The following is a 27,719-nucleotide window of genomic DNA, read 5'->3' as shown; positions in this document are numbered from 1 at the left end:
AAAAAGAACATGGCAGCACATCTTAGGTTTCAAAGGTTATATCAGAATATACCAAACGACTTCTGAAACATGTTCAATTAAATTTGTGTGAAAACATTCTTACCCTATACAAAAAACACATGCCTATGCAAATTTACCATAAGTTTCATGAAACGTGCACTTCCCACTGTGGGTAAGTACATACACACACACTCAGACACAGAGTAAATTGGCTTTTCTTACCTGCGTGGATGGTCGGGAGCAGCAGAGCTGCCAGGAACACGACGCACGTCTTCATCTCTCTCAGCCTGCCGCTGACCAACTTTGCACCTGAGGCTTTCAAAGGCTGCGGCAGACCTCCCAGTGGGCTTCAGAGGTGGTTTCAGAGTACCAAGTGCCAAGTTCACAGAGGGAGGCCACCAAAAGCACCTACAATATCACATTGAAATGCAAAGGGATCAGTCAGACATGTACAAATAGACAAAGATTGAATGAACAAACCTGTAATGGAACATCACACGCTATCCACATTTCAGGATAGCTTTGTCATACACTTTATTTAGCATTTCAGAACATTTGATTTTTTTTTTACTATGTCTTACAGGGTTATGTAACTTCATATAGCTCTGTTAACGATATACTGGATAGTTTTGTAAAGTAGAAATAAATCACATTCACTGTTGCTGCTATTTTTCCTTCAGTTTTCATAACTGACTGCAGCAGCCACTGTCTCACACTATGCTATACTTTAAATCCAGCTCTCTTTGATCAGTGCATTTCCATTGTTGCCCAACTCAACACTAGACGCTCTGTGCGCATTCACTTGCTCATTTTTACAAACACTTTGGTAGAAAAGGTTCTACACTGTGAATAAAAAATACTGTTCGTTTTCTTAGGAAATGTTTGGACAGACACAGACAGCACAAGTGAACTGTGGGAGGATCTGCCATTTTGCCATCAGATTTACGGTGGCGTTCCCAGGTGTCCTAAAAGTGGTACCAGCATCCACAGTCTCCCCATCCATAAAGAAGCCAAGCTGGAAGCAGTGACTGAGGTTGTTACTGACCACAGCTGCTGCACAGGGATACAACCGCATCCTAAAAATATGCTGCAACATTTTGCATTTTCAGTTACTTATTTAATATCTGTGCAATGTTCACTGCAGATTAATTAATGGAAAGTGTGTTCTGTTTTTGAAAAAAAGTCACTTAATGACAAAACACAGTATCCTGATGCTTTGATTAGATTTAATTAGTTCATGCTGCCATGTGGGAAATGCAGCAAGATGCTGTGAGCATAAAAGAGTGCTATAATAATTAATCATCATTTATTTTATCTTATAATTAGCTTGCTGTTTGTCTATGGGGGACACAGTTAGTGTGACTTTCTCAGTGCAGTCAGCTATGGTACACTGGCCGACGATGAGCTCTGAATCACTGTTCACAACAATGCTAACTTAATGAACTATGGACTCAGTCTGTTTGCTAGACTTCATTTTGTTAATGCTACTTATTTCCTTCCCCTTTTTTCAAATATACTTTATCAGTGTCCAGTATGAATGAAAGATTGTGAAAATGCTCTGCCATTCGTCTTGGCTGTATTCATGTGTGCGCTCACAGCAAACATTTCTCCCAGGTTTCCTCCCCTGCGTATTAGTGTAATATGTTTATCTTGTCTGGCAGCAAATAATTAATGATGAGGCGGTTGCAACAAAAGGAAAATAAAAGATTGTTTTTCTTTCTTACGAGGAGCCCATTTAAGCAAATATGAGGTTTGTGGATGTCATAGTTGAACAACAAAATTTCCATGTGGAAATCACTGTTTATTTAATCTGGCCTCTAATCTTGCTGTGGATACAAGTGGCAGAAATGAGCTTTTTCCGAAGGGTGGCTGGCTTTCTCTTTAGAGGTAAGGTACCGGTACTGATTTTCAAGTATAAGGGTAATGTGCAGAACTGCATCAGCTACAAAGGGATACAACTGAGGAGCCCTACTGTTATGCTATGGGAAAGACTTGCTGAAGCTAGGTTAAGAAGAGAGGTGTTGATCTGTGAGCAGCGGTTCCGCTTCGTGCCAGAACAGATGCAATGTTTTCTTTGGGAAATACATTTGCTGTCAGTTTGTCTAACCTACGGGACTGTTTCGTTTCCTAGTGACATCACTGCACAGTTTTATTTTTAGAAATGAAAGTCTTGTCTCCATATTAACCGAATCGTCTCAAAATCTTTTGTTGTAAATGTAAGTCATACGTAACTCAAATCTAAGTTTTCACTTGTTGAAAAGATAAGCATGGAAAAATCACATCAGAATGTTTTTTTATTCCACTAAAAAGACAGCACTACCTGAATCTGAATGCACAAAAGATTCTTCCATTTGCAGCTGAGGGTATAGTATATTTGGGAAACATTATCATCAGCAGTGCAATACCACACAAGAACAACAATAATAATAACATCATAAGTAAGAACAGATGTGTTATACCATCATAAATTGTGCAAGTTGTCAAATCCAATGCGATGCATTATAGTAAAGTTGCTTGGTGGATAAGGGGATTTACAGAAGTAAATCAAAACCAGTTGTTTAAAATAATGATTTAGTGCATAAGTGAGACCCTGTATGTGCAGCAGTTTTTAAACTGCATTTATTATTGTGACTGTGCAATCTAAATACTCCTCGAGGAGCTGGACTGATGCACACTTAAGACGGTGTAGAAGTTCATATAAATGAGCTTGCAGAGCTGTTCAGATTACCCTTTAGTTTGTGTTCTCGTTGATGCATTGAGTGTGAGTGCCTCATGAGTGAGTTCACATGCTGTCTTCTCTAAGGACTAAAAGGCTCCTGACTTGGCAGTGAAAACAGGTTCAGTGCATGTGTTTCTGTTAGTAGTACTCTAGAATCAAACGGGGGGTCTGAAAAAGCTGCAGTACCATGATAAGACAAAAAAAAACAAGTAAATCCCATAGACTCTCATGTTAATATGCATGTTTACAGCCTAGGTCAAAAACAGTTTCAACTTCCCATGGGAGCTGATTTTTCTCATAACTCACCCCTCTGGATACCAGTAAGGCTTAAAGTTAGGGCCATGATCACTTAGATTGGGGTTACTTAGCAAATCCCCATCTCATTCAAATTTTGTAACTTCTGGTTTTAAAGAACCAATACGGTAACTGCCAAATGGTTAGTGAGGATTGAAAATGTGGAGAACAGAACCTGATGGGTGGGTGAAATAGAAAGAGGTATGTAAATCAATCTTCTACATACAGTCCATGCTTTAACTTGAGCCTTACAAGCTACTCTTCTAAGTACAGGACATGCTACTTGATTCAAATTATGAGGTGTGGAATCTTACAGAAGTTATTATCAGTCATTTAAACCTAACGGTATTCTCACAAAAATATCAAATAGAACCAATTAAAATCCAGCCCAATGCTAAGGCCAAAATGAACAGCTGTGGTCTGTATGGATAAGAGGCTTTCAAATACAATAGAGCTGCCTTTGTATTACCTAGCCCAAGAGATATGAAAAACTCTGAAAACTGTGATTTAAATTTCTACCTCCACTTTATCAAAATGAAAACCTTATGATAGTAAGCGGTCAGTAACCACTGACAAAAGTGAACTTCTCAGCTGCAACTCTAGCACATCTGATATAACAGATGGCCATTTGGATGCAAAGGTACAGCATTTTTGTCAGCTTTTAAGTAATGTATGTTCTATTTGTATGCATCTTTTAGCAAACAATATTGTACACAACACACTGTACACGATTGTCATTTATACCAAAGGGTCTACAAAGAACAACTTAGAACAGTGTTCTGACACTTTCATTTAATTAATAATTACCGTATTTTCTGCACTATAAGGTGCACTTAAAATCGACAGTGTGCCTCATAATCCGGTATGAATTCTGGTTGTGCTTAGTGACCTCGAACCAATTTTATGTGGCACACGGCGCTCAAAAATTTGTTTTGTTACCACTAAATTTAGCTACGAAGCCCCACCGCTTGATGGATTGTCGGAGCATTACGGTTACTGTAGTCAGGAGCCTTGCGGACTCGGAGTAATCTGGGTCGAAAACTCCGTCAGCTTCAGGTCCCAAAGTCAAACAAACACTGCGGCATCACTGAGAGTTAAAAACTGTCTAAATTCTTTCATCTTTAATAAAATGATCAGCGTTGCTGCTTTACCAGGTATAACAATTAAGTTTAACATCCAGGCATCCATGAAAACAGGATTTATTAAATTTTATGGAGTTAGAAGTTAACAGGAAGTTAGCTCGCTAGTTTCCATCTAAGCACGATATAGCACGTTCTGACTGAGAGATTTATGAAAGAATTCAAACGTACAGCTCTGCTATCACTTCCAACATAAATGAAGACAGAAAACTAAACAGCAGTGACGTTTGTAGGGTTACTGAAGTTGGGCTAGCTGCTATATAATGATGTGCTACGTGGTGGCTAGCGACACAGCTATGTTAGCATAACATAAACAGTGAAGCTGGAGGATGAACGCTAACTTTTTTCCACTTGATGAAAGTTAATGTGAGGGTTCCTGATGGTTAGAGACAAATGCATGGCAGGATGCTGTAAATGGACCAAACTTCAGTCAGGAGAACAACTGAGATAATCCATCCACAATACGAGGATGGAGCAACCGAGCCGAATTCAACATTAATGAATCAATGGTGCGGAAGTGAAGAAAGCAAGAAGAATGAGTTGAGTAAAGTTTGACTTATCTGATTGTTTAGTTTTGCTTAATGCGCCTTATAATCCGGTGCACCTTATGGTCTGAAAAATACACTAAATCTGACAGAAAGACTTATTAACAATACTGTAGAGAGTTAATTTTTCATGTAACTGCTGCTGCTTCCACCTGAGACCTTAAAGTTACTTGCTCAGGAACAATGTTCCCTCTAATTTTTCATGTGTCTGAACAAACACACAAACTCCCTGAGCAGTCCCGTACCATAAATAAAACACCGAGTTGTATTATGAGTATGAATCTGTAGTCTGGGAGAGAGTCTTTAACTCTCTGTCAGCAAAATACAGTATATAAAGACCAATGTTGGCAATTAATTATATAGTTACTTCTTCAAAAAAGGTAACTGAGTTTTTTGCAGCTGTTTACCTAAAAATGCAGCCAATGTGTTTTTTTAAATAAACATTTAACACTATTTACAGAACAATCAGCTGTTCTGCATCAAATTTGATGCCACACAAATTATTTGTGCCACTCCAAAACATAATTTCTCTGCACTATGAGATGAAGGAGAACAACAGCCTGATACCTGCAGGCCTGACAGCAGCAGATGTATCACTGCTGTAACACCTGTAACACTCAGCAGTCGCCTCATTGTTCAGACACACACAACAACACTACTGACTACACTACACACTAACTACACAAGACAACACACTAACTACACACTAACTACACAAGACAACACACTAACTAAATCTCTCACATCTCAAAACACGCCGTCACTCCTAAAACTTCCCCCTTCCTAAACAACTAAATGCCATGTTGCCATACCATTTTTTGATTGGTCGACATGGTACATTTTTCCACCAATAGGAAAGGCTGGGGTTTTTTTGTTTTTGTTTTTGCTCATAGGCGGAGAGTGCCAAACGTTTCCCGTGAATTGTGCCATCTGTGACGGCTCACATCTCCAGTGGTTGTACACGTTGTCATTAACGTGGCTTCACTCCACATCAGCCACGCCGTTTGCTCGCTAAAACACCGGTGTCGGCACATAAGGACGCTGTCATGGCCTGTCAACGACGTTGATTAGCTGCGTATATACGAATGTGAATCGCATCATTGTCTGGAGCAGCCAGTCACTGATCACTTACTGACTCACACTGCAGAACAGAATGAATTGTTAACATATTTATTTTAATTTCAATTCAGGTTAGATTTTTTTTGTGCACAAAGCAGATTTTCTGTGCGCGGAGACCGTGCCAGTGCGTGATTGCGCAGGTGTGCAGCTTAGAGGGACCACTGCTCAAGAATAAGGAAATAATGTTATACCCCATTTCCCTTGTACCTGCAACACACCCTTCATCCCTACTCACCCCTATTATGTGTTCATGGACAGTTGACAAGGGACTGCAGGGGAAGAGGGTTTGTTTTGTGTTTTTAGCACAGGAATGGAAAAAGACCATGGCAGTAAATGCTAATATTTAATAATAAAAATAAATAAAAAATAAATAATTGTTTCTCCTGTTCTCAGCTTTAGTGACATTATTAACCCTTTCATGCATGCATTATGACAACCTCAATCTGGATTTTTTTTCTCAAGTATTTTTATTCATCTTTAGACATGAAAAAAAGATTTTTGAACTTCAGTTTTTAAACATGTACTTTTCAAAAAGTGTTTTACATGTCCACTTATACATGTCCACTGGCTGACAAGTGGGTGGCAGGGTATGGAGTGACACATCAGTGCCCAATGGAGTGGTTTATGTACAAGTACACCATCAACACTGACACGAATACAAGAAAACAGCTTTTGAATAGCTGTCCACTGTAGTGACCACTATGTGTGAAAGGGATAAAGCATATTGTCAAGAATTGTGACATACAGCTAAGTGGAAAAGCTATTTGCTATTGCGCTGCTCAGCTTTTAGCAAGGTTAGTAATTACACTTGACCTCCTATTCAGTTGACATCCATGTTCTAGCTGAGCAAAACTTGTTTTAAAAGAATAAAGGCTCAAGTGGAAATGGATTCACATCGCGATACCACTTGTAGAACAAAAAGAAAAGAAAGCAGGAAACGAAAGGCAGCAATATGGAGGTGACGAAAATGAAGGTGGTTTTAAATCCAGTGGTATTGTTTCTCCAGGGCTGGCTCCTGCTGTTGTATTCCTCTCCAAACAGCAGTCAGCCTTTGCAAAAGCCTTATTGTTGCACAGCTTTGTGCTGGCTGACAGAAAGTGATTCACACATTCATCACTTACAGCCTTTTGCGTGAAAGACATGAACATAAAGGAGGAAAGCCACAAGGGAAAAGAGCATGTCATTAAACAGTGTATCAAAAGAATAGAAAATGTGCCCTGATGCTGGAGAGTTTTTAAGCAAACAAATATTTTCCATGCAACCTCTCTCCAAGGAAGACAGACGGCTAGTTATATAACTTCAGAATATTAACAAAACGTTAATCATGTGCTCATCAAGGGAGAGTCAAAATAAGGGCAAAAAGATGCATCACAACAGGGATCAGTGGTAGATAACTATTAAACCTGAAGAGGCCTGAATGCTGAGAACGTTTTCAAAATTCCATGAAAAATATATGTAAACCTTTTTTAGTGTCTTTTTATTTTTCCTTATAGCATCACAAGTTATTACCATCAGGGGAACAACGAGAAATACCCACAAATCTATCACATTGTAACCATAAAATCATGCATCCTGCTCAGAGTGATGTCAAGCTTAAACAACAGCTGCTCTCCTTTTCTCTTCTCAAATTGTGAGCATACATTTGTTCACAAGAATGAGTAACCATGGTTACAGGGAGACGCTCTGTCACTCTGCAATTCTTATGATTCCTTATAAACAATCTGTGGTTTTTATTTCCATGCATGACAAATTGGCCAAAGAACGGCAGGAGACAGATGCTGTCCAGTGTAGCAGGTGATTTATTTATCATCATTGTGACCAAAATTATTTATAAAAATAAGAAAAGCTTAATAACTCCAAAGTTAACTTGGTACAAATAAACACAACTGAACTTAAGCCAACCAAAATGACTGTCACATGCACTCAGCTACACTAACCTGGTCCTCCTCTCTCAAACACCTGAGTTCTTCTGCTTCAATACTCTACCCAAAGCTACCCAACCACAATGTTCTCCTGTGGAATATTCCATTCAATGGGTGTTACTAAACATTACAATCATAATCAAACACTTATGATGCTACGCTGTACCAGCAATAAAACACAATTCAAAGGTATAGCCATTGCATTTTACAACAGTACATATAACTCTCAAGCAAACAAACCCCTAAAACTGATTTTGTTTGCTTGAGATCATCATCCCCCCTCTTCACCCGGTCCCTTCCTGTGACATCAGCACTAGGAAGCTATAAATACAGGAAGTGAGGCAGCACTTCCTCCCTTTGCTCCTGGAACACAGGTAAGTAAGGTGAGCTCTAACAAAGCAAACTGGACAAACTAACAGTTGAAATAAATAAAATGTTAACTTAACAAACTTGTCCAAGTTAATTTAAACCGAGATGTTATATTAGGTAATCTGTAAAAGTGGAAAACATAAACAAACCTGGGATAGTAAGTGTTTGTGTTACTACAGAATAAGGATTAGGTAAATCAAAACAACAATCTTAACTAAGAATAGCAAGCCTGGGCGAATGATGCTGTCACGCATTTTGTCGCAATGCAAATTCAAGAATGTATGTACCTGATTGACACACAGTGAAGAAGTTATACTGTGTTTATATGGTGTATATGTGGGCTACTGGAACAAGAAGGCACATGTGGGAAGAGATGAAAATAGGGCGCTGTTGGACTGCTACTACGCAAGTAACCCCAGCAGGCGGGGTTACACGAATAGGATGAAGGAACTATGGAATCATCGATACCCAGCAAAACAGTAGTTCAGTGTTCCATCATTTCATTATTAAATGTGGCCTACCACTTTTTGGCTAAATTGCTGCTCTTACTAATCACTTCCACTTTGTTACAAAACCACTAAAGGTTGAAAAATAGTTCAATGTGAAATATTCAGTAGGAAAGAAAGTTAATGACTAGACTTGTTGCACAGGTGCCATCCTATCATGGTACCATGCTGGAATTCACTGAGCTTCTGGGAGTCATCCATTCTTTCACTAATCTGTGTAGAAGCAGTCTGCATGCCTAGGTGCATGACTTTATACACCAGTGACCGTGGAAGTAATTGGTGCAGCTGAATTCATTGACCTGGATGGGTGATTGAATACTTTTGGTAATATAGTGTAAAAATGCATTTCCTGTAGTGAAAATCTAAAAGGAAATGTCAGCTTTTTCCACCTATTGTTTCATATGAGAAACCATAAATCTGGTTACTGTAAACTGCAGACATTAACATATTTGTGGGGACGAATGGATCATATTTTGCTTAGGGCACATGGAGAGCCTAACTCGGTGCTAAAAATATGTATATCATTAGCAACATCCTGAGGTCTGCAGTGACAATGGGTAATATGATTCACTCAGCAGTCAGCCAGTTTTGATAGCAGACCTGCCTCAACACACATTCTAACAGGCATGAGGGGGTGGAGCAGGTATGGATGCGTGTGTGTGTGAGTGAGTTCAGACTGGATTCGTTTGCAGGAAAATAAGTCGCACATTAAGTGTTCAGTGCAAACAAACACGCACAGGAATCCTTAACTTCAGGACCTTACACTGACTGACAGTAATTTCCTGTCACCACAAACCAATCATCACTAAATACTAAAAGGTCTAGACATTAAAATTTAATGAAGAACTTGTTATTTCCCCATATAAGGAATACCCATGCCTACAATGTTAGTCTTCACAACACAAGTAATATGATAAATATGATGATTTTTGTATACATTTACCCATGAGCCAATGTTGCATGATGTTATGTGAAATAGTATTAATTAATACATATTCAGTGCTATAGAATAATGTGCAATCAGTACTTGAACTTACACATTTCTTGTTAGCGTAAGCATTGTGTAGCAGGGTGTGGTTTGCTGCTCAGCTGCAGGGGAAGGGTGGAGCAGTGGGTTCAGCAGAGGACAGACACTGGCTGCTTTACGGTAATCTTGAATGAAAGGGAGTGATTTATAATAGAGAGGAGCCGGGGGGAGATGGCTTTAATGAATTTAGGAGTGTGCATGTATGAGACTGTCAAAAAGCTTTGAGGAAATTAGTTTGAACTTGGACAACAGAACTGGGTGAGAGACTTGAAGAAGTACAGACTTGAACTGTGACCTGATGCTGTTTATCTTTCCAGTGAAGAAATCAGAAATGTTTTTGCAGTAATTAGAGGACATGGGAGGGAAAACGGATTGAGGAGGATTACTAGCATCCCCAGGCTTCTACCTTTCTACCTATAAAACCCGAGAGCAGTCAAATGGTGGAAGTGGAAGCTAAATTGGCTAGTCATTCATATGTATATTAGGTCGTTACCTAGGAATTCTGGAGGGAGGGGAGTGGGGGTGAGTGATTGAGGGGGTGGGGGAGCTGCTAAAAGCTGTGAACTTCCTTTTGTGTTTCATCTTGATGCATTCTCAATCATCCAGGGAAATAAATCTCCAAAAGTCACCAACTTGGAGTGTTTCAGTTTGCCATCTTAGGGAGAAATCAACACACATGGGTGTATGTCCTTTGTTGCTGAGATTTATTGATAAAAACAGTACAAAAAACCAACCATTTGTACACATATTTACAAATGGCCTGCTGAGTGGTGCATGGAGCATGTTCATTGGTTCATGGACCTCCCTGAACTAATGGCATTTATTGCAATTGTCATCTTGCGGGGGGTTAACAGGGTTCCATCTCTAAATGACTGCTGGTCAGCAAACCTGGGAAACCCACAGATAATTGGAACTATGGCACGAAACCGCTTCCAAAACATCATGCAACACCTACGCTTTGATGACAAGTCCACCCGCAGTGATCGAGCAAAGACTGATAAGTTCGCTGCAATTTCCAGTGTGTGGGGATCATTTGTCACCAACTGCATCACGTGCTACAACCCTGGTCTACATATCACCGTTGATGAACAGCTTTTCCCATCAAAGACTCGGTGCTGTTTCCTGCAGTATATTGCAAGTAAACCGGACAAGTTTGGGATCAAGTTTTGGGTGGCTTGCGACCTAAAATCCAAGTACATTTGCAATGTCTTCCCATATCTTGGCAAGGACCCCAGTCGTCCCACTGGGGAGAGACTTTCTGAAAATGTAGTAATGAGGCTGATGGAACCATTCCTAGACAAGGGCAGAAATGTTACCACGGACAATTTCTTCACATCGCTTTCACTGGCACAAAAACTTCTTAGACGGAAAACCACCATCCTCGGCACAGTCAACAGGATTCGCAGGGAAATTCCTCAATCCACTAGACAGACAGATCGCAATGTATTCACCACTCAGGTATGTTGCAGGTCTTTTGTGGTTCTATGTTTATGTGTTTCATTGTGTGTAAAAGGGCTATGAAAATAACAATTTATCTTATTTCTTAGGTGTTTTCAACCTCTGCTGCCACGCTGACGGCGTATGCGGCCAAACGGAAGAAGACAGTCTATATTCTTAGCAGCATGCACAGCGTGGTTCAGACTGATAACACCACCAAAAGGAAGCCAAACACTGTCACCCTTTACAACAAAACAAAGTGTGGCGTGGATGTGATGGACCAGATGGTTCGGGAGTACACTGTCCGCAAAGGAACACGGCGCTGGCCAGTCGCCGTGTTTTATAACATGATTGACATGGCAGCACTGAATGCACATGTGCTGTATCAAGCATGCACCGGGACGAAGGAAAGACGGGTGGACTTCCTGGTGGCGCTTGCAACAGAGTTGGCTCACTCTCATGTAGCTGCGAAGAAGGCAAGAAAAGATCAGTTGCTTCGGGCAGAACCCTCCACACCGAGCCCTGGAAAAAGGGCCACGTGTCAGGTCAAACACAAATGCAAGAAAAATCAGGCCACTGTGCGATGTGTTCACTGCTACAGGTACACATGTGGTAAATGCAGACGACAGATACCGTGGCAGTGCCAGGATTGTGAGTGATTGCTGAAAATGTTGAAATGTACTCACTCACTTTTTATCATTATTTGTAAATATGTGTACAAATGGTTGGTTTTTTGTACTGTTTTCATCAATAAATGTCAGCAACAAAGGACATACAAAGGACATGTGTTGATTTCTCCCTAAGATGGCAAACTGAAACACTCCACTCCCAAACCCCCTCAATCACTCACCCCCACTCCCCTCCCTCCAGAATTCCTAGGTAACGACCTAATATACATATGAATGACTCCAGCATTTGACTGACTGCTCTCCGGCTTTTAAAGGTAGAAACGCAAAATGATGACTCCGCGGGGGTCTAAGGTAGAAAACCAAAATGACTGCTCTCCGGGGGTCTAAGTGTTAGGGAGTCTGGTGATGGTTTCAAACGGGAATCCTTGGGTTATGTTTGTTATCGTAAAGCAAACTAGCAACATATGATGTTTCCACAGTTGACAACTCGGCTCATCTTTTCAGATTGGGTTGGCTGTTCCTCTCAATACATGAGAGGAGCACAGAAAGGAATTGGCAAGAATACCAGAGGCGCAAAACACCAGCTACTGGTAGACCGAGCAGTCAGCCGAGACTGCAAGACCAGGCTGACCAACCTGCACTGCCTGGACTGATTACAAGAAGGCCCATGACATGATGCCCCACACGGGGATCCTGGCATACCTAGACCAAGATCAACATAACCCTAAACACCCTTATTTAATCTTTAGGCATTTGCCATTACTTCTCAGTGATTACATAAGAGCCAAAGGGCTGTGGTCATTGAGTGACTTTGGGTTTTGTTTGTCAACTGCACAATAATGCACTTTCTCCAAATGCAAGGAACCCTGTTGTGACAACATGACCAGCACCCACGTGACGAAAAAGAAAATATTAAATCTGCTAACTCATAAGCACAGTTAGTAAGGATTTGCCCTCCAATAACATTAGGACCAGACCTTTTCCTGTCCTTCAGACCTCTGAAAAGTTTCAACATCTTATCCTTGGTAACCTGCACACAATTTTTTAAAAAGCCCGTAGACGAAACAAACTGTTCAAGACTAAAATCATGGATTTTAAAACAACTGTAAAAGAAATTCTGTAAATTAGAAAGTTCAAATTCTGACTTCAAATTGCGAGAAATGCAATCTTTCTCCAATTATGGGTGTCACACTGCCAGCTGTGACTTACCAGTACTGAGCATTATTTAATAATAATAATAATAATAATAATAATAATAATGGATTGCATTTATATAGCGCTTTTCGAGACCCTCAAAGCGCTTTACAATTCCACTATTCATTCACTCTCACATTCACACACTTTTCAACAAAGACTTGATATCTTACTTACTTGTTCAGGCAATTCCTTACTACGTGGAGTGCAGATACAAAGCTGACAGACCGCTGGTGCTCACAAGTAGTTTTATATTAATATTTATTCTTTACTGGAAATAAGATAAGCAATCACTTTGTTTGGCAGTGAGAGGCTAACTGATTCTGTTGCACAGGGCATAATTCTAATCATTTCTGTCTGTATACTTTGGAGCCTGTATTTTCAGCCTGGTACAGTGACTGGTGTATACTGCCAGGCATTCGCTTTTCTTCCCATGAGACCCTTGGGCTTCCTCGTGCTTTTTGTGTTTACATCTGCATGTCTTATTGCATTATCCATCATTTCCCTGTTTTATTTTGAAAAGTCAGAAACAGCAACATGAGAAACAAAGATTTAATTTCCTTTGAAAACATTCATGAGTGCTCGAAAATCAATTCTAGCTCTTAATATTTCTTCTTGTTTCTGAAACCTCCACTATGTTTAGCTCTGCCTCCCTACTTCCAGTTACTCTGGCTGTCCTAATTAGATTAGGTTTAGTTTCTGTGCCACCTCCGGCCAGAGCATTGTGTTTCATTCTAAACTGAAAACATTACTTAATGCTGACAGCAGTCTAATATGACTTTTGACTGACTGAGAAATGGCTTCAATGCGAGCAGACTGGCAGGTGCAGTTATCAGTCCTGGCTGGCATAGCACGTGGCCAGCAGGTCATTGCTGATGCGATAAATACATATATAAGAGATTTGTTTTAATCACTTTTTGCCATTAAGGAGAAAGTCTCTCACTTCATGAGAGGGGAAGTGCGAGACCACTGATGGAGTTCCTACTCATGGTTTCAAAAGAAGACGTGGTGCACCAAGACAGGCAGTCACACAGATATACAAGTGGTCCACGACTTTGTTCACCACGACAGAGTTCCCAAAGAGCAGACTACAGCAGCCAATCAATAGCCTCAAACAGTGACACATTCACACATAAAAAAAGTTTTAACATTGGCCATATTCGGCAACACTATAGTCAAAAGAAGATTATTTCCATCTCCAGTAATTTATATGGTAGTATAGTGGTACAGTGGTCCCTTGTTTATCGTGGGAGTTACGTTCTAAAAACATGAACATTTTCACACTTTTCTCTCATGTTTAAATACTTTCACAGTTCAAACCTTCGTAGAAAAATAAGCCCAGTATTATAGAATGAAACCAAAGATCAAACCCTGTTTTCAGGTCCAGAACATGGGAACAGAGCAGCTGTGAGAGAATTCAACATAACAGTACAGAAGTGGAGAAAGCAAGAGGAATGAGTTGAGTAAAGTTTGACTTATCTGTTTGGATTTCGCTTATGGTCTGAAAAATACGGTAGCTTCTACCTTCCTTTAGCATGTCCAGAAGTCCAACTTTTCGTGCGATGGTTAGCACCTTCCTCTGCCTGTTGGGAGCTACCGCAGCTGCCTTTGACGGTGCAAAACGTTTCGTCGACATTGTTGTGTTTGTTGGGGAGAAAACTTACAAACACACAGCACTGCACTTCAGAGTCACACTGCTAGTGATCAAAGATTTATGTAAATTTCACAAGTTGAACGCATTCTGTACGGGACAGCCAATCACTACGCAGAACACAATGCGCTGTTTAGGGGGGGGCATGCAAAATTGCACAAAAAGATATCTGAGAAACAGCAAGGCCGCGAAAGGTGAACGGTAATAGCGAGGGACCACTGTTTAGCGATCTCCCGGGCGCTCTATAACATGTGAATACATGAAAAGATGCAAGTTGTGAAAACGGTACCAAGAAATCAGCACACAATAGAGAATAAAAGGTACACTGATTAAATCAGGTATAGCATGAAAATGGGTTGCAAAATGGCTTACAGATGCACAACAACTGAGAGCAGGCTAAAGCTGGTGAAATACTTCCCATATGAAACCTTCTACTTGGCTGAGATTGACTTTGTGGCCTGCTTTGCTTGGACAAAGTACATGTAGTCAACAGAGCAGTGCATTGCTAACAGCTATTACCACCAGTAGCATCAGATATCACCAAATCACTGAAAATCTTCCCCATCTGTGGCACTGAACCCCAAGCACATCCTAAATCACCACAAGTACCAAATCATAAAACTATCATAAAGCAGAGCTGTATCAGCTCCAGGAAGTCATAACAAATACATTTGGATTCTCTTTGAATCAAAATGAAAAGATTACACCAGAAAATAGTCACACAAGTTCAGTGCTGACAGGACAGAATCTATGGCAGATGTTGCTATAATTCAGCATGTTCACTCAGCACATGTCATTATCCAAACTGCTGAGCATCCTGCCCTGCCCTCTGTCACAATGATTTCTCTCTGCTGGAATGACAAATTCCCATTTCAATGACCTGGAAACCACCAGAATTTGCCTTCACTGCACATCCGCATTCATCCTGCTATAATATAAATGTCCCCCAAATCCTCTCTGGGTCTATTTGCTTCAATTCACTATGCTTTATTGGAATGAAATTAAACACCCTTCAACTAAGTTGGACAAATCGAATAGTCCATCTTTACACAAAGCACTGACAGTAAAAACTACCAAACATATCTATCAAGATTGACTTACAGCTAACATATGTTTTATTTAGAAACAAAGATTGTGTCACGATGTCTATGATATAACTCAATTTTTATTTGCAGAACATATGCTCATCAGTGCAAACACATATCAGTGCTGCTTTACCCCGACGTAAATCGATGCAAACCAAAAGCAGATCTGACATTAAAAATCAGCAAAGCAAACCGGACTATAACTCAAACCATACACACTGCAGGGCTCTGCACCTCAGGGAAACCTGGATATTGTTGAGTCTTGTTCCTGAGCATAGTGCCCTCGTTAGACACTGTCGTGGTAGCTGCTTTTCTTGGGATAGGTGCCTACAGTGTTGTCTCTTTCAGAGTGTAATTTCTGCTTATCGTGGTTCCTTGGTTGACGACCCAGTCTTTTTAGTTTTGTTTGTTTATGAAGTGATATGGAATTCTAGTTCTGTAGGGCTTCATCCCTGAGTATAGTATTATTTATTTCTGAGTTTGTTAACCATGTTTTTAGTTCAGTTCCTTGGTTGTTAGATCTCTGTCTCCAGGTGTCTGTCATTCTCTGTGTTCTTTCTCAGTTGCTGTATGTGTTTCCACTCTTGTCGTGATAATCCATGTGTAGTCTTGCTCCATGTTATTCTGTTTCCCCTTTTGTCTCCAGTCTGTCACATCTCCATGTCTGTTTATCCCCAGTCCCCAGAGTCAATTTCACGTGTCCTTGTCTGAGTCTCAGAATGGATGTGTAACTTCCTGATCTCGTGAGCATCATGTTTAGTTTTGCTTCTCCTGTGTCACAAGTTTGATTATGTCCTTTCTACCCTCATTCCCTCTTGTGTATATATTGTCTGTTTCGCCCATTGTTCTTGGTCACATCCCCGTCTTACATTTCCTCTGTTTAGCAAATTCTTTACCTTCCTAGTTCAAGTTCTTATTTTTAAATCCTACTGTATTTTGAGTTCAGTCCTGTATCTCAGTCCTTCAACTCTGGCACACACACAGCGTAATATGACACTGGTTAATATGACGATAACAAAGCTTTCTTTTAAGCTGACAGAAAGCTACAAGTCTATCCCATCAATTAGCTAAATGGGTATCCTAACCTGATTTATGTAAGACTGTGGGTGGGTGTAGCTCAGGGTTTGGGCTGCATCTGTCCAGGGCTTGTGAGTGAAGGCCCAGCCACAAGCTCCGTCCTGAGGCCTGGTTCCAGTGTGGAGCACCAGTAACCCTGGGAGATGCTGGAGAAACTGTTCCTTTGATCATTTATTCTTTCACTGTTTTCACATTTATAATTATATTTTTACCGTATGTTTCAGACCATAAGGCGCACCGGATTATAAACACACTGTCGATGAACAGGTGTGTTTTCATACATAAGGCACACCGGATTATAAGGCGCATTAAGCGAAACAAAACAGTCAGATAAGTCAAATTTTACTCAACTCGTTCTTCTTGCTCCCTCCGCTTCCGTACCATTGATTCATTAATGTTGAATTCTCTCACAGCTGCTCTAGTTCCATGTTGTTGCAGTATATTAATGACTAACCTCGTATTGTGGATGGATTATCTCAGTTGTTCTCCTGACTGAAGTTTGGTCCGTTTACAGCATCCTGCCATGGGCATTTGTCCCTAACCATCAGGAACCCTCACATTAACTTTCATCGAGTGGAAAAAAAGTTAGTGTTCATCCTCCAGCTTCACTGTGTTTATGTTATGCTAACATACCTGTGTAGCTAGCGATCACGTAGCACATCATTATATACCAGCTAGCCCAACTTCAGTAACCCTACAAACGTCACTGCTGTTTAGTTTTCTGTCTTCATTTATGCTGGAAGTGATAACAGAGCTGTACGTTTGAATTCTTTCAGAAATCTCTCAGTCAGAACATGCTATATCATGTTTAGGTGGAAACTAGCGAGCTAACTTCCTGCTAACTTCTAACTGTTAAATTTAATAAACTCTATTTTCATGGATGCCTGGATGTTAAACTTGGTTTGTTACACCTGGTAAAGCAGCAACGCTGATCATTTTATTAACCTCCTAAGACCTGAACTCTTCCACAGCATGCATTTTTAATTTCTCTTTGATATCTGGGCATATTGGGACCAGATGAATGCAAAAACAAAGAATTACCCTTTTTTTTTCTAAGAAAAATGAGAGCCACATATGAGGATATTCGTTTAAAATTTCGATAGAACAGTAGCAGTATAATATCCTCGTAAGTGGATATCAGGCCATTGTTGAGTAAAATTGAGTATTTTGAGTATTTTTTGACAGATTTTTGAGCTCCGCGTACCACATAAAATATATGTTTTATGTTTGACACTGTTCTCAGTGTTGACTTGAGGTTTTAGGGAGGTTTTGAATACTGGAACTATATGCCCAACCACAACTACATCACCAAAACCACTGATGTCTGCAGATTTAATTTCATTTTACATAGACAGCACTTGATCAGTATGTACTTTCTGTCTGCTCTGCTCTTTTACCATGATAGTTGCAGTCAAGCGAGTCAAGCTTGAATGTTTTGTTGAGATGAATTCTTGAGTCTTGTTTCTCTCTCTCAGACAAAGTATATTTCCTTTGTTCTTCATGCTATACCATGGAGTGACCGGAGTTCTTATACTTATTGTATATTTTTGATATTTCTTTTTTACCCATCGGCATAAGACCAGCAGTCAGTTTGTTAGGGCTTCTCAATGCTTTCAACCTATAGACATCAGGCCAGATGAAACCCCCAGGGTTATTAAACAAAGCCTGACTGAAATGCTGAGTTGAATACAGAAGTCACGCTAACATGCGTGCAACAGATATAAAACTGTCTAACCCAGGCGCAAAGGAACTCCTTCATATTAATCAGTGCCTTCTCAACATCCACCAGAGAAAGAAACTGCCAGAGAAAGAAGCACTAAGATGTGCTTCAATGTGATATTGGCTGTGTGGAAGCAGGGAAACACTGGAGAGGTGAGAAAGGAGTGTGGAAAGAAGCAAGGAAATGGCTATTGATCTTTGTGGAGGTGTTGCAGAACTAAACCAAAGTATTTAACAAACTCACTCCTTGTCCGTTTCACTCATTTCACATTCTGCATGCGCATCAGCAACATTCCTTCAACCATGCTTGATAAGAGGCTTGACTAAACCACTCGCAAATCTCAATTTCCTGATAAATGACTCCTGACACGGCACGGAGCTTCTTTGATATCCTCCCTGGACACATCACCGATGGTTTTTAATAAGATCATCTCATCTCAATGGGATCCTTGCCAAATGGTCCAGCAGAAAGTCAGATGAGAGGAAGACATACAGACACGCACACACACACACACACGGAAAGCCAAACCAGACTTTATTAGCAAGTCCATTGCACGGTGGGAAATAAAATGTTTGCAACATCAAGCTGAGCTGACAGAACATGGAACGTTCTCCTATTAATCTGACTACATCTCTCCCACCTGACATGTTTACCTGTTAATGCTGGCTGCCCCACTGCATCATACATCCATAATGTATATCACATCTGATGCTTATATCTAACCTTACCTTACAGGTAAGCTGATACCAAAGCTACAGATACATATCAGTGCAACTGACAGTAGAGGGACATCTAAATCCACAAGGACAACCTTGACAGCACATAGGAACACAGTGATTTAAACAACAGGATCATTTTCTGGACATGACTATATTTCTTGTTCTTTTACCTTTTTTGGTCTGTACTTAGCAGCTTTTCTTGCACAATACCGTCTAAGAATCAGTGTAAATGTCCATTTAGGGAATGATACTTAGAAGAAGAAGAATTTAATCTCATTTAGCCTTCATGTCCTATTAATGTGTTTAAATTAAATAAAGTTCACTAGCCTTAAATGCAGGGCGAAGCTGGGCCATAATCTGATCAACTTCAGTTGGCCGTTAAGGAGAACAAAGCACTGCTGGATCACACAGAGTCAATCTGGAGAACAAGCTCTAATCTAGGTGCTCTGGTAGTTACAAACCTATTTGGAGTGGTATAGGAAGACAGTATATCACTATTGAACACATTAAATTATTATCATGCGGGTGACTAAGGACACCAAAGTGCTCCTCAATGAATGATGAGGAGCAGGCAACAGAGAGGAGGTGAAAATGATTCAGGCATTATTTAAGGCTAAGGACAATTAAAGGAGAAAGATTGAGTGGAAACTCCAGCCCAGCAGCATGATAGACGTGTGGAGTGGCAGCAAGACCATCACTGGATTCAGGCCATCCAACAATAGAGGAGCTGAGGACAATGAGGATAGAGCTAACGAGTTGAATTTGTTCTTCAACAAAATCGACACTGCAGTGAATGCTCACCCCCCTACAGCCTTACATGGAAGACGTCGTACCTCGTCCTTGTACCAAAAACGCCACGTTCCAGTGGCCACCAGGATTAAAGACCTGTGACACTGACCTCCCACATCATGAAGACCGTGCAAAGACTCATCCTTGACCAGCTACGACCTATTGTCAGGCCACATCAGGATCCCTTTCAGTTTGCTTACCAGCCCCATCTCGGAGCTGAGGACATCATGATCTACCTTCTCAATCCTGTCTACGCCCATCTGGTGAACACTGTGAGGGTCATGTTTGTTGACTTTTCCAGTGTATTAAACACTATCAGGCCACCCCTCCTGGGTAATAAGCTGACAGCAATTCAAGTGGATGCCTCTCGTGTCCTGAATTGTTTATTACCTGACAGAAAGACCACAATATGTGCGTTTTTGTCATGCTTGCGTGATCAGGAACACATGGCCACCACAAGGGACGGTCTTGTCCCCTTGCCTCTTCACCCTCTACACCACAGACTTCAGCCACTGGACAGAGACCTGCGATATTCAGACGTTTTCTGATGACTGTCATGGTTGGATGCATCAGGGTGATGACACAGAGTACCAGGCTGTGGTTGACTCCTTTGTCACGTGGTGAGAGCAGGATCATCAGCTCAACGTGTCAAGACCAAAAAATGGATTAAGGACTTAAGGAGGACGAGGAAACCTATGACATTTCTGGACAATACCTCCACCCAGTCACAGGACCACATTCAGTGAAAGACTCAGATTATCCAAATGTACCACAGAACGACACAGAAAATCATTCCTCCTAGAACAAGTGCCACCCCCTTAATATTCTGGGATATTTACAGTTGAGCTTTTTGTATATATTGGAGTTATTTCTTATATTTTATAACTTTGTAATATATTGTGTTATTTAATTTAGTTCAGTCTGTTACTGTTGTTACTCTCTTGGAGCAACTGTAACAACTGATTCTAATTGAAACTGATTAAGTTCTTTCAAGATATTTAGAGACATTGGCCTCTCACAATTATCCATATTATTATTATTGTTGTGTGCTGACAAACTGGCAATCATTTTGTGGAAATAAAAATAGAACAGCTGCATGGAAATGTGTCCAGTAAGCACTAAAAGCCAAGATGAAAGAGCGATGTTTTCATGGTAATGAACATTACATTACAGGTTATACTTTCACTTAAAAACAAGCAGCGCAGTGCTGGGGAAAAACTACAGTACCTGGTCCTTTATTTAACAGCACGGAAAATGAAAAGTATGTTTCTTCTTTCTTCTTCTTTCTTTGCCTTTAGACAATAATTCTGATGGCAAAAGAGCCAAACGGGACAGGCAAAAAAAAAAAAGAAAAAAAAAAAGATTTTAACCCTCCTGCCATCCTTTAAAAAACTCACACCCATCACCCTAGGGACCATTCTCAGCCACGCCATAAAAAGACCATATATCCATATTTTATTCCACTTTAAATTAGCCAACCTTGTAAAACTACTTCTCCCTGAAATATTCATGTAAAGTTTTAATTATATTTTCGTTGTTTTAACCCTTCAAATCCCAGTGCTATTACATGAGCGCCCTGTGTTATAAGCCCCAAAAACCAAAAAACGAAACTAAATATTTCCACAAAAAACCAGTTGAAGTAATATGTGATTGTCATTATAAGTAGGCCTTTAGATGGACCAAAGATTGGCACCAACATACATTTTGACCTGCCATTATTTTTTTTGCATTTTTTTTGCAATTTAAAAATTAAAACTTCAAGGCCCTGAGTCTTCATTGACATCCAAGAAAAGAAGAAAAAATAAAATCATATGATGATAATTTGGGGTTGAAAAATAGCGTTTATAATGGAAGTCAATGGGCAGAAAATGGTCCCCAGGGTGATGGGTGTGGGGATTTCTGCTGCTCAGCCATTTTAGGCTGATTTAAGGAATTCACACTGGAATATTAACATTGACAGGTAAAAACTATCCTGTGGCAAGTTTGGTTATATTCCACTGAACACAGTGGAAATGGCAGCCATTTAACACATAGCAGTGGCACAAAAAGGTCCCAAGAAGGCAGGAGGGTTAAGGCAATGTCAAATGACTTAAATACGGCTAATTCAGGCTGCACCTGTTTGAATGTCTGAAATGTCTGAATATTATTCCTTTATTTCTGGCATTAGACAAGTACTTTTACCAAGGTATCCATTTTTTATTGATACTTAAGCATATAATCTTTTTTTTTTCTTTTCTTTTTATGGATTAACTAAGAAATAACTAAGGAATCCTCCTTTAGTTATGCTGCAGTATCTGTAGGATGCTGGTGGATTCCCATGATGCACTGAGTTTTTCCTTTTCAGTCACCTTTCTCACTCACTATGTGTTAATAGACTTCTCTGGACTAAATAATACGTGTTATTAACCTCTGTCTCTCTTCCACAGCATGTCTTTATCCTGTCTTCCTTCTCTCACCCCAACCAATCACAGCAGATGGCCCCGCCCCTCCCTGAGCCTGGTTCTGCCGGAGGTTTCTTCCTGTTAAAAGGGAGTTTTTCCTTCCCACTGTTGCCAAAGTGCTGCTCATAGGGGGTCTTATGATTGTTGGGTTTCTCTCTGTATGTATTACTGTAGGATCTACCTTACAATATAAAGCACCTTGAAGCAACTGTTGTGATTTGGTGCTGTATAAATAACATTGAACTAAATTGTATGTGTATGTTCTATTAACTTATGCAACTTATGATTGTACTGCTGTCCTTCTCGACCAGGATACTCTTGGAAAAGAGGTTTTGATGTCAAAGTTTTTTCCTTTTTTAAATAAACAAATAATCATAATAATAATACATGTGACCAACTCAGATCCTCATTGATGTTAATTCCCAGGAACCTAAAGCACCGACTCTCTCTAACAGTAAAAAGAAGTTAATTGTCTGTCAATAACATACACCCTCATTTATGTCAGTGAAGCTGAGGCAGAGAATGTGCACAGTTTTGGGTTCCTGCAAATCAGTGCAAGACAAACTGTAATTAAGGAAATAAAGCTAAATAAGACTAAATTCATACTGTTTTTTTGTCTATAGTAAGCTCCTCAGTCTTGCTGATGTTGAGCAGCAGATTCTTGTCCCGACACCATGATATCAGGGCTCTCACCTCTGCTCGGTAAGCAAACTCATCTACATCTATGCAGCTGATGAAGACATGGGCAGATCCCAAAACTTCATGATAAGCCTAGATAGAATCATAGTGTTAAAAATGGAGCTGCAGTCAGCAAACAGCATCCGCATATATGTGTTGTTATGGTCCAGGTGGGAGATGGCGGTGTGCAGAGTGATATTGCTATCTGCAGGCCTGTAGGCAAACTGAAAAGGATCAAGTGTAGCAGGCAGTGAAGATGTGATGTGAGCTTTGACTATACTCTCAAAGCACTTCATAACAATGGAGGTGAGTGCCTGTGGGCAACAGTCATTGAGGAAATTCACATTATGTGTCATTGTTTTGGGGATGATGGTGGTCCTCTTGAAGGATGAGGGGACAACAGACAAAAGCAGGGAGAGGCTGAAAATGTCTGTGACAACATCTGCCAGTTCGTGAGCGCATATTTCTGAGAGCACAACCTGTCTAATCCAGGAGCTTTCTCTATGTTTACTTTTTAGAAGTACTTACAGGCGTCTGCCTGAGGGATCTGAAAAGGACAGCTGTGCTCCTCTGACAGAAGCACTGGCTTGCTGCTTTGGCCTCTCAAAGAAGGCTTAGAAAGTGTTCAGCTCCTCAGGTAGAGAAGCCGTCTCCCCCTCCATGCTGTAGCCCTTCCCCTTGTAGTCTGTTATAACCTTTAACCACTCCACATATGCCTGCTGTTTTAGCCGCTGCAGCAGGACTCACTGATTATTGATAGTTATTTAGACTTTTGAGTTAACTTCAGGAATTATATCCTTCCAACCATCAACATGTATTTTAGACCCCATTCCTAATAGACTGCTCTAAGAAGTCCTACCAGTAATTATTGCTTTAGTTCTAAATATGATTAACCTATCTCTATGTATTGGCTATGTACCACAGGCCTTCAAGCTGGCAGGAGTTAAACCATTACTTGAAAAGACATCACTTCACCCAGCAGTCTTAGCTAATTATAGGCCAATCTCCAACCTTCCTTTATATCAAACATCCTTGAAAGAGTAGTTGTCAAACAGCTAACAGATCATCTGCAGAGGCTTATTTGAAGAGTTTCAGTCAGGTTTCAGAGCTCATCACAGCACAGAAACAGCTTTAGTGAAGGTTACAAATGATCTTCTTATGGCCTCTGACAGTGGACTCATCTCTGTGCTTGTCCTGCTAGACCTCAGTGCAGCGTTCGATACTGTCGACCATAATATCCTATTAGAGCGATTAGAACATGCTGTAGGTATTACAGGTACTGTGCTGCAGTGGTTTGTATCATATCTATCTAATAGACTCCAGTTTGTGCATGTAAATGGAGAGTCCTCTTCACACACTGAGGTTAATTATGGAGTTCCACAGGGTTCAGTGCACATATTAAAAACTGTTTCTTCTATTTCTTCTATTTGTATTATAAAATCACTAAAATTAGAAACATCCTGTCTCAGAGTGGTGCTGAAAACTAGTTCATGCATATCTTGACTGGACTATGTGTCTGCACTGGCAGAACGTGTGGACTTGAATTGAAAATTGAGAACCCAAGCTTGACACAAGAGACCAAGAGAGGGAGCTACAGAGGGAGAGAGGAAACTTAACCACAGGGTCATGAGAAAGAGGCAACGATGGGTGAAGAAACATATATGGATACACATGACAGACAGGGAAGACATGAAACATAGCCCAGGGAGAAGACGTGTAAACTGGAAGGAAAGACGAGACACCTTGCCTAGACAACATGGAAATAAAAATAACTAAACATGAACGCAAAGCAACGAATAACTTAAAACTAATAGAAAACTAAAACATTTTAGACACAGGAGACTTCAGAATTCACAAAAAGACAATAACCTCAAAATGTTGGGTCTGTCACTATGTGTGGAATATGCCCTGATAAGAAGGTACACAGAAAGGAAAGAATACTTTAACAAAACTGCAACCTCAGTGACTGAAAAATCAAGCAAAATACTACAGTGTGTGTTTTGACCAACAACTGTGTCACCAGAGAGCGATCCAAGATGAGATGAGATAAGATAACCTTTATTAGTCCCACACGTGGGAAATTTGTTTTGTTACAGCAGAAAGTGGACAGTGCAAAGTTATATAGCAAAAATTTGAGAAGACTGGAATAGAATAAGAACAATGATAAATGGCCTGTATTTGTATAGCGCCTTACTAGTCCCTAAGGACCCCAAAGCGCTTTACACATCCTGTCATCCACCCATTCACACACTGGTGATGGCACAGCTGCCCTGGGGCGCACTGACAGAGGCGAGGCTGCCGGACACTGGCATCACCGGGCCCTCTTGAGCCACGATCGCCCCTCAAGATGCTGTACACAACTGTACAGAACAGAATAGAATAAAATAAAATACTATATACAATAAGATAAAAATAGAATACAAATGCTATATACACCTTTGTCAGAAAAAAAGTATTGCACTTAGTCTTATTGCACATGTGTGGGTTTGTGTGTTTGATCAGCTGCAAAGTCTTTGTTGTGGAGTCACTAAGGTCTTATATATGCCATTCTACCAGAACTCCAATATTCCAAAAAGAAAACTGGAAATCATCACATTTTCAGAGTTTACATATCTGCTTCAATCAGCCTCTTTAATCAGCTTCACACATTATTTAATTGCTGGACTTCCTTTAATTATTACCTTTTAAATCTTCACTGCTACTGATATTTTTTAATTAATTATTTGTACCTGCTTGGCATTTTTTCTTATCTGTATTTGATGTGATGCGGTATTGGCTGGACTCATAATTTCCCTGAGGGGACCTCCCCAAGGGATTAAACAAATTATATTCTATTCTATGCTACATTCAGTTATTGCAAATTCTTATTTTTATATTTGCTAAACATTATATTACAACATGAACCTTATCTGAAAATGGAAGACTTGAAATATGCAGCTCACCTTTTGTACCTGCATTTTCTTTTCACATTTTTTAAACACACTCATCCAATCTCTTACAGGGACACCCAGAAATGGATGGCTGTTAAAATGTTCCAAAAAGACACTTCAAATGTAATAGTCTGCTATCTTAAAACTGTTTGAAGGTCAACATGTTCATTGTTCCATGTGCTACATTGCACTCTCTGACGATCAAAGGTAATTACCACACAGAAAAGTGCACTACCTTCGGAGCAGTGTTAGACTACTCAGAGCTGAGTGGGGTTTTTTCTTTCTTTAAAAAAGAAATAGTAATTCCGATCTGTAAAGTCTTTTATGTGTTCTTCAGTTGGAATTTGGGTTCCATATTGTTTTAAGCAGCCTTAAAAACATGGTCACAGTTCCTGTGTTTTCAAAGCACGCTGACCTAAAACAGCATTTTTTTTATCAGGCTTGATTATTATACATGAGACTGAGTATCTACATTTTATACAGTTCCACTCTTAAATTTTTATGATATATAACATTCAGTGCTGGTGCCCTGTTGCTTAAGCATAGTGAGGTATTGTGAGAGTTTAATCAATGCAGAGACTATGGAGATGCACTTGCATGCATTCCTTGAAAAAGCCAACAGAACATCCCAGTCGCAATAATGCTCTACTCTGATAAGATTCTAGTTGGCTAAAATGGACTGCTACTTACATAGTGCTTTGGCTGGACAACGAAAATAACCCACAGCAAAGTCAGTTCGAAAGAATATGAATGAGAAGCAAAAACAACACTGTTTTCGACATTCTGCATCACTTTACTACAAAGAAGTTCTTGTTATGACGTTTGTTGGCTCCACAACAGGGAAAAAGGACCAGCAACAGCACAATCATAAATGAGAGTAGCCCACAATACTAGCTGTTACACATATTTGCAAACCTGCCCCTTTGTGACAATACAAACATTTAGATGTAAATGGTAAATGGCCTGTATTTGTATAGCGCTTTATTAGTCCCTAAGGACCCCAAAGCACTTTACACATCCAGTCATCCACCCATTCACACACACATTCACCCACTAGGTCAACAAAGCTGTTCAGGTCACCAACGTACCACTATGGTGGTTGCTTAACAGCAGCCCTCGTGCAGGATTGTGCTTTGAGTCCTCATCTTTCTGTGTGAATGGTACTGAGACAGAAAGAAGAGGCACTGTTGCATATTTAAACTGGCTTTGATTGGTGCGAAAAGGTTTAGCAAAGGTGGCATAATGAGGTGACCTGCTTTGCAGTATTATAGCACCACCTACATGTGAAAAGACTCAGTCAGTGAGACTGACTGAGTCACTGACTGAGTTATTTCAACATTTCCCAGATACATTAATTTATTACAGACAGAGAGGAGGAATAAACATCATGGCAAGAATACTTGGAATCAGTACTCTGTGCATGCATATCATTGCAAGTGCAGAAGCAGTGAAATACTAATGCCAGTGAACACGGATGCCAGAGGGCAAAGGCAAGGATTGGAGAGAGTTTCCTGTGCATGCTAAAGCTGCCAGAACTAACTCAATATCTGCACTTTACTGACTTAGCATTTTCTCTGAATCTTGAGAAGTGAGACAGCAAAGGAAGCTGGAGAACTTTAGTGAGACCGAGAAAAAAGACTCCATTGATGGGTTCGTCTTTCTAAAGTGTTCCTTTATATTGCAGACAATGAAACAATCACAGGAAAATGAAAGGGGCACAGAAACAAAC

The 27,719-nt window shown here is 40.2% G+C and overlaps 2 protein-coding genes across 4 annotated transcripts in view; one reads left to right on the top strand and one right to left on the bottom strand.

Moving 5' to 3' along the window:
• Window positions 1–27,719, bottom strand: part of cemip (cell migration inducing hyaluronidase 1) — a 157,063-nt gene that overhangs the window by 99,506 nt on the left and 29,838 nt on the right. For all 3 annotated transcript variants that reach the window (XM_080884666.1, XM_080884668.1, XM_080884667.1), the window contains exon 2: window positions 223–408. In XM_080884666.1, the coding sequence (XP_080740792.1) occupies window positions 223–277 (55 nt within the window). In that variant the 5' untranslated portion in view covers window positions 278–408. The remainder of the gene's footprint in view (window positions 1–222; window positions 409–27,719) is intronic.
• LOC308398543 (piggyBac transposable element-derived protein 4-like) lies at window positions 10,191–12,087 on the top strand. Its single transcript, XM_080885222.1, has 2 exons — window positions 10,191–11,098; window positions 11,188–12,087. The coding sequence occupies exons 1-2, from the start codon at window positions 10,415–10,417 to the stop codon at window positions 11,734–11,736; spliced, it is 1,233 nt and encodes a 410-aa protein (XP_080741348.1). The 5' UTR covers window positions 10,191–10,414; the 3' UTR covers window positions 11,737–12,087.

The sequence above is a fragment of the Rhamphochromis sp. 'chilingali' genome, assembly GCF_963969265.1.
Source record: "Rhamphochromis sp. 'chilingali' genome assembly, chromosome: 6".
NCBI lineage: Eukaryota > Metazoa > Chordata > Actinopteri > Cichliformes > Cichlidae > Rhamphochromis > Rhamphochromis sp. 'chilingali'.
Note: the sequence above shows the minus strand (reverse complement) of the source record. Positions and strands in the feature narration are given on the sequence as shown.